The 11,048-nt window shown below is 32.5% G+C and overlaps 1 protein-coding gene across 1 annotated transcript; it reads right to left on the reverse strand.

The window, feature by feature from the left end:
• Nucleotides 1–1,850: 1,850 nt before the first annotated feature.
• LOC145605231 (uncharacterized) lies at nucleotides 1,851–8,978 on the reverse strand. The gene is made up of 10 exons (XM_081661269.1): nucleotides 8,815–8,978; nucleotides 8,479–8,559; nucleotides 8,368–8,398; nucleotides 8,189–8,271; nucleotides 6,540–6,572; nucleotides 3,965–4,043; nucleotides 3,690–3,742; nucleotides 2,520–2,580; nucleotides 2,296–2,378; nucleotides 1,851–2,189 (listed from the first exon to the last, which is right to left on the reverse strand). Exons 1-10 carry the CDS (start codon nucleotides 8,833–8,835, stop codon nucleotides 2,100–2,102), a joined length of 615 nt encoding a protein of 204 aa, XP_081517395.1. The 5' UTR covers nucleotides 8,836–8,978; the 3' UTR covers nucleotides 1,851–2,099.
• Nucleotides 8,979–11,048: the final 2,070 nt, after the last annotated feature.

Raw genomic sequence — 11,048 nt, forward strand, 5'->3', positions numbered from 1 at the left:
TTATTATTACTATTATTATTAATATTACTATTATTATTATTATTACTACTACTACTACTACTACTACTACTACTACTACTACTACTACTACTAATACTAATACTATAATAATAATACTAATGATTTATTATTGTTATTAAATATTTATTATTATTATTATTATTATTATTATTATTATTATTATTATTATTATTATTATTATTACTACTACTACTACTACTACAACTACTACTACTACTACTATTATTACTATTATTATAATCATTAAATTTTATTATTATATATTAAATATTATTAATAATATTAATATTTTTAAATATTAATTATATTATTATTATTAATATTATTATTATTATTAAATATTATTAATATTATTATTATTAAATAATTATTATTATTATTATTAAATATTAATTTTTAATAATATTATTAAATATTAATTATTATTATTATTACTAAATATTAATTATTATTATTACTAAATATTAATTATTATTATTATTAAATATTAATTATTATTATTATTAAATATTAATTATATATTAATTATTATTATCATTAAGTATTAATTATTTATTATTATTATTAAATATACATTATTATTATAATAATTCAATATTAAGTATTAATTTTAAGCACAGCAGAGCAGAGCAGGGCAGAGCAGAGCAGAGCAAAGCAGAGCAGATTTCAGCAGAGCAAAGCAGAGCAGAGCAGCTCTAAAGAACGGGGCCTTACTCGGTTAGTCGGTTATTGTAGTTTTTAAAAAAAAAAGGAGTAAAACTAGAGACTATACACATGAGTATTTTTGTACTTCGTATTTTATTATTAGACGGCAAGCAAAAGCAAGCTTATATAATTCACGGACAAAGTGCTTACTAAAACATACGGGGAAATCTCACAAGGATAATGATATACCCAAACTTATTCAAGACCAAACAGAATTAATCTAGCTAAATGATGAGCAACAAAGTTACCATCCCTTTTTCTTTCAAAAAATAAAAAATAAAAAGTTACCATCCTTTTTAACATGAGACCAAAGCACAAAATCAAAGCAAGAAGTAATAGAAAGAACATCCTCCCAAGATCGAATCAAGTTTTTGTACTCCGTATTAAGGAAGAGAGAGAGTAAGAGATTTATTTTAAAAAATTTGGCCCTACAAAGTGTGGTTGTGATATGAAAAAAATGAATAAAAAAATTGCATAAAAAGAATAGTAAAAGTTAGTAGAAATTCGAAATTTGAATGAAAATGAAAGTGGGTTAAACTTAGAAAAATGGAGGTCGTAATATACTAGAGGGAATATTTTTAGCTCATTTGGGTAGCCTAACTAAGTTTCCATGGTAAAATGCTTATACTGTACTGTATGAGTTACATGCTTTCCTTTATTTACATGAGTATATCTTATTCTCTAATGCTCCAATTGGAGCTTATGAAGAGTGTTAAATATTCAATATTCATTTTCAGAATGAACATTCATAAGCCATAAGGTGCATAAAACAAGATTGTATAAGGGCAATAAGGCATATAAGTCAATTTGTCAACTTGATATACATGAAGTACAAGATATTCCTTCTAAAAATAATCAATTGTTAACAATTGATTATAATTTGTTCATTACAAATTTTAAAAAGTTCAATAAGTTTAAGTTCAATTCAATTTAATACGGAGTGCTTCCAAAACTTCAGAAGTTTAATTAACTTTCAACAAAAAAAATTGATCCAATACTCTTTAATAAAGCAATACAACTTAGATGAAAAAAACATTCTAAGATGATGTCTTTTTCATTATATAGTACTTTTTTTGAGGGGAAAGAGGGCAATATTTGTTATAATACTATCAAGGTCAGCCATAGAATAAAAATTTCCTTCTTTCAAAAAAAAAAAAGAATAAAAATTTCCTTAAAAGTCCACTGATCTTACTATTCCTTGTATGAAACAATGACAATTTGCTGCAACTTCTTTTTCTGAAACCTCTAGTTCAAGAAGATTGTATCAGATACATAAAATACAATGACTAAACTAACAGCAACAGAAGTTAGCGGTTGTCGATCCCTAAGCAACGCTACAGAGAAAATACAGAGAAAGGGCTCATTCAACCTTCTCATTTTTTGGAAGAACCGAAACCACCAAATCCCATCATAGCAGCCACTTCAGTATCTATCTCAGGCTCCTCCACAACAGCCTTCTCTTTCTGGTACAAGAAAGCAACCGTTAAAAGAATTCAGAGTTGCAACAACAAAAAAACTCCATGAAGAGGGATAAAAGAGAGAAAATCACATTAATTTCATTGTACAAACCTTCTTTTCTTTCTTTCTCTCCCGACGCTGACGTTTTATCTCCTCCTCCTCTTGTTGCTGCTTTAAGATTCTTTCGTCAAGATCTGAGTGAAAAAGGCACCACTTACGTCAGGATACAATAACATTAACTACCTCTTACATGATAGGCTACCAGTTAGTATAAACACTAGTACAAGAACATTGCCAACCACACAAAAACAGTAATGTTTTTTTCACGGTCTCACCTTGCTCTGAAAAACTGCCAGGCGTTTTTCGCTTTTTTAGAACCTCAAACCGTTGTCGTACCTGAGATTAATAAGGTAATATGCCATCAATCCAACACAGCAATTACAAGCAGCAAGTCCAACATGGAGTGTCTCAAAAATAAATTTGGGTCCCTTTACTTGAGCAGGTAAGTGAGGGAATAGCTAATGAACAGGCAATTCTACTTTGCACCATTGCAACATACACAGTTAGGATCCCACTTCATAAACTTACACATTATTTAGATTTACAAAATATATCTTCCAAACACAATTTCCTCAAACAACCTAACCTCCCCTCCCCTCTCCAAATTTGTGTAGGATCTAAATTGCATTCTACCACTCCATTAAACAGGGAATTATTCGTAAATGTCAGCATATTCAATATCGGGTCTGCTACACACATCAACATAAAAATGTGAGATGTGTCACTGATGACTAGCCAAAGAGGACCAAATAGCATTTGATAGGATAGGAACCTTAACCTATATAACCAGAACAATGACCATAGGCAACTATTGGCAATTGTCTGACAGGTAACAATTGAAATTATATGGGGCAGAGTAGTATGGATTAGGAGGTGATAAGCAAGCACTGAAGGAAGTTGCCAAAGTTCACAGACACTACCTTCAACATCCACATAAGAATAAAGAGGGCAGTAGCAGCAGAATGGGGTGGATTGAATGGGAAAAAGGAGGGTGTCAGACTGTCAGACTGTTCAACTGGAGGAAGGGAAAAAACAATGAAGCAGACTGGGAGGGAGAAGGGGAATAGGGTTTTATTACTTTTTAAAGATAAAGTTGAAAAAAATTTAACGATGTAAGCAAATCTGTAAACTTTAACGATGCTTTGCAAGTTCAGGGTCACCCTAGGAAGCGGTATAAATTTTTAGAGCTGTATGAGAAAAATACTAAAAAATGGTCATACAGTATAATTTTCCAAAAAAAAAAAAAAAAAAAAAAAAAAAAAAAAAAAAAAAAAAGCACAAGTTCAATTATTTCTTGGCCACAATGCCCCAACAACTCTTTTTATACTCTTCCATGATAATTCAGTCATCATAAGTATCACTATTTCACAATATATAAGATTCTTCCAAATCCAAGATATTGTACACTCAAATTACAAAACAGAGCAATCAGTATCAAAGCTTACCTGATCCAGAGTTGCTCGCTCTGATCGCATAGACATACCCAAAGCCCTTTGATCTGATATAAGCAAATTCATGATGAGGGTGAATCAAAGTCCCATGTGAAAGTAAACAAAAAGGCAATAAAAGAAGCAGCTGGAGAACACACACACACATACACACTTAAACACACACACACACACACACACGTACACACTTAAACACACACACACACACACACACACACACACTAGAGAGAGAGAGAGAGAGAGAGATCAGCAGATCCCCTAGAAAAGCTTACGTTTTTTGCCATTGATGTGGTCCAAGTAATTTGCAGAATCCTTTACCACACATTCACAAACTGAACAAAAGTAACCAGCCTGCAATAAGGAAACTTTAGTGAGCACACAAAAACCACTAGAATTAAGACCTTGATATATTAACTGGATAAACCACCATCCAATTATGTTCGAACTGAGCAGTTACTCATGATATATTGATCACACTCAGATTTGCACCAATATGAAGAGGCAAACACACACTCACCCCTATAACTGAAAGTATTGACAAAGAAACAAACAGAACATAACTTCGACACGATTTGCACTCAGGAATCCATCATAGAGAAGCCTTAAGCATGTGTATTTTCTATATATGTCCATCTTTCCAACAATTTTTTTACCAGAATTAAGCTAACGAAAAAGTTGGAAACAGCAGCCAGCATGCGAAGGACATTGGTAAAAAGTACCAACCCCCGCAAAAAGACTTAACAACAAAGGAACTGGCTTTTTGAATAAGGATACGAAGTGCCAACAGGTAGAGAGGGGAAAACATCCAGTCTCCAGTTGGGTTAAGTAAAAATAAACAGCGAAATGCACCTACAAACACCAACATTTAGCAAGCTCTTACTTCTTACTTCCTCCGTTCTTTTTTACTTGACCCGCTTTGACTTTTACACTATTCATCACCCCTCCTTTGACCGTCGTTTGTGAATAATATGTAAGGAAAAACATATTCATGTAAGATCTTTTGAATTCGTCTCAATAACTACTATCATAATATGTAAATTTTATAACTTTTACTTATGGAGAATTAAAGTTATTGTTCGTTAAAGTTTTGCATTGGCAAGCGTGATAAAAGAAACAGGTCAAGTAAAAAAGAACAGAGGAAGTATATAACACTGCCTAGGAAATGGATGACATCACCACTCCCTCAAAACAGAAATGGAAGTTAAAAACAGGAAATGAGGGAACCTAACTATTATAGTCAACTTTTGGAGCTAATTACCTACTATAATTCTATTTAAAAGCAACTACCTTATAACTAGCTATTTGGTGTTGGTAGGTAGCACTTCCAACTAGTGGAAGACGTTAGACATGTCATCAGAGGGGCCCACTTTCGTAGCTTTCCTCCCTCTCCCCACCTTTCTTCAATTCCATTTTCAAATTTTCCACATAATAGATTCCTTGCCCTTAATTCTCCCCGCCTTCACAGATCCAAGCAACGGAATTCCCTACTGAGACTATGAATTACCAAAGGTTTGAGACAGTTATAAGTCATTAATTCTAACTACTTGTGGAAATATTGTCAGTTGCCAGACTAGGGTTTTCAACAATTTGGGAGTAACTGTTTATCGTTCAAAAAGCTTGAGGGTGATAACACTATGTTTACTTCAAAAAATTGGATATTTGGATTGGCACATAATTGACTTCCTAAATTACTCTCCACTCAATTAGGGGGTATAATTTTCAGTCTTGGGGTTTCCTTTAAAAACAAAGTGTTGTACAATGTTCAGATAACCAATTGTTTCTACTTTACCCCCATTTCTACATATTCTTGATACTTCCCAATCCAGGAGCGAATCCTAAATTGAAGGCAATATTCAGCCAAGCCATCCACACACATCTACTTCCCTAATGCAGAATTGTCCAAAGGCAATTTGAATGAAATGAATGGATCCGCAGGAGGCATAAAAGGAGAGCCAGGCATGCTGAGCTCAGGACAGCAGGTCTTGCCTTATCAATACAGAGATCAAAATCATCCTGTCATCCCACGATACTTCATCGGAAATATCTTAATTCTTGCCAAGGCTGAAATTGTTACGGAAAGATTCTAATTCAAGCTCCAAACAAAAACTCTTAAGACTAACACCAAACTTTACACTAATTGAAGCCTTACACATTCAAATCCAGCTAAAAGAGAGACTCAAATGAAGCATCATTTAACCAACAAACAAAGATGTTACTTTAATTCGTTCGCCGAATTCCTCTCAATTATATAAGGAAAATTTGTAGGAATATATGTCATATTTTGGAACAGCTACATAATAAATTTTCTTCAAATAACTATTAACTACTAACTAATATCAAGTATTTGATTTTAGTAGCACTACCAATAGATATCTTGTAGTCAGTTGGCAGTGCTACTATGGCTTTCCAAGTCTAACTCTTAAACCACTACATCAACAAATGTTATTTGAAATGTGATCCAATTTCAATGGTGTTCAGTACTATGAGTCTGAATTTAGTAGTTGCCTGTACTCCTGTACATAACACACAGGACATTCCATCCAACTCGAGAAAGCAGAGAGACAAGATTCAGAAGAAGGAGAAAAAAACGCATTAATCTTATTGATACACCAATCTAAAGTTCTAGAGGATGCCAAAATAAATAAATATATGCTAACACTACTCCAGGCAAGTAATTTAATAGCCCAATTACAATTGCTTCCTCCACTCCCCTATTCCCCTTACCCTTCCCTACCCTCCCCACACAACCCTAGTCCCCTAGATCAATCAACAGAAAACATGCCCAGAGCATATAACAGAACATAACTGAACCCAGAAGCAGAACCCAGAGAGAGAGGGAGAAGATACCTGCTGGCTAAGTGGTGCTATTGGAGTGACAACCTGCAAAAAAGCATTACGAGAGTCAGCATTAGAAAAAGAAGATGTGAAGAAAGCCTTACATGTTTCTTACGAATAAATTAGGAACTTCAGTTGAGTACTTATAACAGTAAGTTTCAGATGTAATGTACACTGCATACAACTACTCATTATTTGGCTGGGGAAGAATGTATCAAACTCATACATAAGTCCCTAAAGACTCGCATTAGGTAATTTTCTAGCATTGTAAAGATGTTCAACTTGGTTTGGAAAGTACAAAAATCAAACCCATTCATATATTTGTATTGGACGGCCAAGGATATGAGATGGGGTACTTTTTCCATGGTCCAATGTCAATAGCATAAACTATGATTCACTGACCCATAGTAAAATTTCACGCACACATACATGTTTTGACAGGAAAGTAAAAAGTCATGAGGCCTAGCTGGAAATAGCAAATAAAGACTATTAGTAATATTATACTTGAAAAGATATTACATCCAACAAGAAAACTTTGTTGAACATACTCTACATCAATTAATAATTCTAATACAGTTTTCAGATTCATACCACCAAATAAAGAATAAATTATCAGAAAATGTAAAAACACTTATTTAAAGAAACTCTTTTATGTTACAGCAAGATTAACCAATCTCCCAAGCGTAAAGTCCAGCACTCATATCCATTTGCATCTTTACTACCTAATTTTATCATCAAGTCCAATCCCCCTAACTCCTAAGTCCTCTTTCTCAAAGTCACAGTTAACATATATCTTTTTCTTTCTCCAATTGTTCTCTACTGTTGTTTTCCAATGAATTTTGATAAAATTTCAACTACAACAACCCAATATTAAACTCTTCACAACAAGTCTAGGGAGGTCCAGATATATGAAGCCTTACCCCCACCAAATAGTCAAAAACTGAGATTTGGTTCAAAAATTACTAAGGCCACGTGTGTTTGCGCTTCGGAGAACACAAACTTACATGATACAAACATAAAGAAGTTCCAGCCATGACAGTTCTAAAAGAAAGAGATAGTCATCTTAATAAACAAGTGGTTATACGATTAAACACGATATAATAAATCTTTTCTCCCAGTCAGATCACAGTAAAGTAGCTTAAACTTGCTAACATGCAGCCCAGGCCCAGTCTAATCACTGCCAATAGGAGCTAATATAGCTACATAAATGGAACAAACTCAAACAGCAGGGCAGGCTGACTGCCACATCCCAAATAATGATCTACCTTCTACTGATACTATAAAGGGTTACTCATCTACAAGACATTTTTTTCTTAAGAATAAGAGACGCATAACGTTACCAAAAGTTTAGAAGATCTTGTCAAGTAGTTGCCATAAAACAATATCTAAGACCAAAAGACAGCAGATCCCTATTGGCTAGACCATTAAGCAATAGGCAGAATCACTAGCACAAAGTCCATCAAATTTCATATATGCACTGTATTCCATGACAATACAGCTAGAATTAACATGACAACCCAAAACAACACCAAGCTATTCATCTTTTAGTCCCACTAGCCAAAACACTACACCTAAAAACCATAAAATTCAACGCCATTGAATTCGACGAACAGCCACAAAAGCACCAATTAAAATTGACAAATGCAGGCAAATATACTGACCTGGGTCTTCCCCAAACGAGACTCGAGATCAACTTCATAATCCCTATGTTTCAATGGCTGCCTCTGCACTGGAGGTCCTTTTGCTGCACATACATTTTCAATAATTTAAGCATTATTCTAATCCAAAATCATAATATTATTTTACCATTAAATCAAATTAAAGAAAACGTTCAGCTTACATTTGGATTTCGACCTTCCATCATCTTTTTCCTGTAAAAACAAAAATTCAGAAAACAATAAAATTAAATCAAATTCATGAAATAATTACTGAAAATTTGAACTCCCAAAACCTTTTCTTCTCGCTCCCGAGCTCGTTGCAAAAACTCTTCACGATCGAACTTCCTTCTAAAAGTGTTATCAACTCCAGCTGCCTGCATAACATAAACAATCATTGGATTGAGACAAAAAAAAACACCAATCAATCAATTCTTTTTGAATAACATAAACAAGTTCCAGTAACAATTAAATTTCTTCTAAAATTATAAAATTGAAATTGATTACAACAACTACAATAATATCATAGCATTAATCCCAATGTTGGGGCGGGCTACAAGAACCAAGAATTAAATTCTCGTAAAAATTGTAAAATAATGCAAAAAATTAGATGGATGAATTTAAATACTTACTTTATCATTGGATTGAGACATATTGGGAACTATCAATTTAAAACCCTAATTTAGTTTATAGTTGAACAAAAAATTAATTAAATTATATGAATAAGAAGATTGGAGAGAAGTACTGGAATTTGAATAAATTGTGAGAATTTGAGAGTTATATTTTGATCTACTGTAGTGTGTAATTTAAAATATGCAATGATGCAGGCATTGAAGAATATGAACTCTTTTCTTGAGTTCGTACCAAGGTTGTGGAATGATTCTCGCTTTGGGTGCGAGAGAGGTCGTCAGTTCGATTCTCGCAACACCCCCTTAATTCGTTAATTGTTTCTAAAGAACTAATTCATTCTTTTGTTTATTAGTAATTGCTTTTAAATGAACAAATTCCTCTTTTTTTTAAAAGTACGTATCTAACGTATGTATTTATTGTAAAGATTTAGAAAATTCAACTGAAAAACAAAAGTGCTATTAATCTTGAGAATGAGAGCACTGTGAATGTTCTTATGCTGTACTTGTATGTTATTGTTAAAAACTTAAAATGCAAATATCTCCATAATATTATAACTTTGACATTTAGAATAATTGTATGTTAACTTGATTTCAACATAATACATATATATATATATATATATATATATATATATATATATATATATATATATATATATATATATATATATATATATATATATATATATATATAGTCGTGTGAGTTTTATTTATTGATTACATAGAATTTTAATCTATTTAAATCTCGAACTCATTGAGAATCTAAATCTACTTAAAACAAAAGGTTATCTAGGATTTCCAAGTAAATCTCTGGCCCTGTTTGGTAATTAGCTTTTAGCTGATTGTATTAACTGGTTTGACTAAACGGATATGTTAGCTTATTTGACTAGCTAATTGTAAATAGCTGATTATGTAAAAGTGTTTTGCAAATAGCTACTTATTATTATTAGTTGGTTCAATGTACTTAATACCCAAAGAGTTAATTAATTCTTCAATAAGTTAATTGCAAAAAGCTATTATATTGAGTTTTTTCTAAAAGAGTTTTTTTGAGCCAAAAAACTCTTTTAATAAGCTATTTACCAAACACCCAAATTAGCTTTTTAAAATGGTCAAACATCTTATAGTCTTCAATAGGCTAAAAGCTTTCCAATAAGCTCTTTACCAAACAAGGCCTTTGGAAAATGACCTCAAGGTCGATAAAAATGGATACATTAAGGGCCTGTTCTGATTGACTGAATTGAGTTGAACTGAACTGAATATTTTATGAGAGAAGGAAATTACGAACTGAACTGAACTGAAAACAATCTGAATAGAACAAGACTCAAGTACACATGTGAGTATTGTTCACAAAGTCTCACATCAATACATATGCTAAAAATGTTATAACCCAATCTAAGTAGGCTACTTTACCAAGGTGGAGAACTCACCTTGTTCGAGCCTCACTACCTACAAAATGCTTGCATTGGGAGTAGGGAGATTTCCTTACCTCCCCTTATACTCAAGTGATGACCTAAGTAGGCTACAATTTTGTTTTGCCAAATGTTTAAAAGATGAAGCATTTTTTAAACTTGTTTTTAGGGATGAAGCGGTACTTGAGTGTTTATGGTTGAGTTTTAATTCTCCTCTTGCAAGATGTTTAGGGTTTAGGCTCATCTTTTGGCATTAATTGCTTGGTTACAAGCTCTAATCATTGCGACTCTAGGAACATGACGACAACAAAAACATTTTGATTAATTAATATACCTACCACTAGGTTCCATAGCTTCATATTGAATAATTTATATGGATCGATGTCAGACACATTACTTTAACATAGTGACATATTTTCTTCGTTCTAGTAATATTTTGTAACAAAGATGAAAATAGCAACCTAACACATATCTTATACATACTACGTATGTTACATATCTGTAATTGTATAAAATTGAAAATCATACAAAGTTGATATTATGAGACGAATCGAATAAGACTACACATAACTACTCTATATTTTTATATAGTCAAATAAGAGTGACAAATACCGCAAAGTTCAATTCTTGCAATACTTTGTATTTTACTTCCAAAAAAAAAAAAAAAAACAAAAACAAAAAAAGAATGCCGGACATGGCACGTGGCATCATTCAATTAGTTGAATTATCATAGTTCGTGTCATTCATTGCCACATCAGACATACTTCGAAACTACGACATACGGAGTAGCAGCTAAAAATAACTTTAAACTATCAAGCCCCAAATTTC

This window comes from Chenopodium album, chromosome 22, assembly GCF_948465745.1.
Source record: "Chenopodium album chromosome 22, dcCheAlbu1.1, whole genome shotgun sequence".
Lineage (NCBI taxonomy): Eukaryota > Viridiplantae > Streptophyta > Magnoliopsida > Caryophyllales > Amaranthaceae > Chenopodium > Chenopodium album.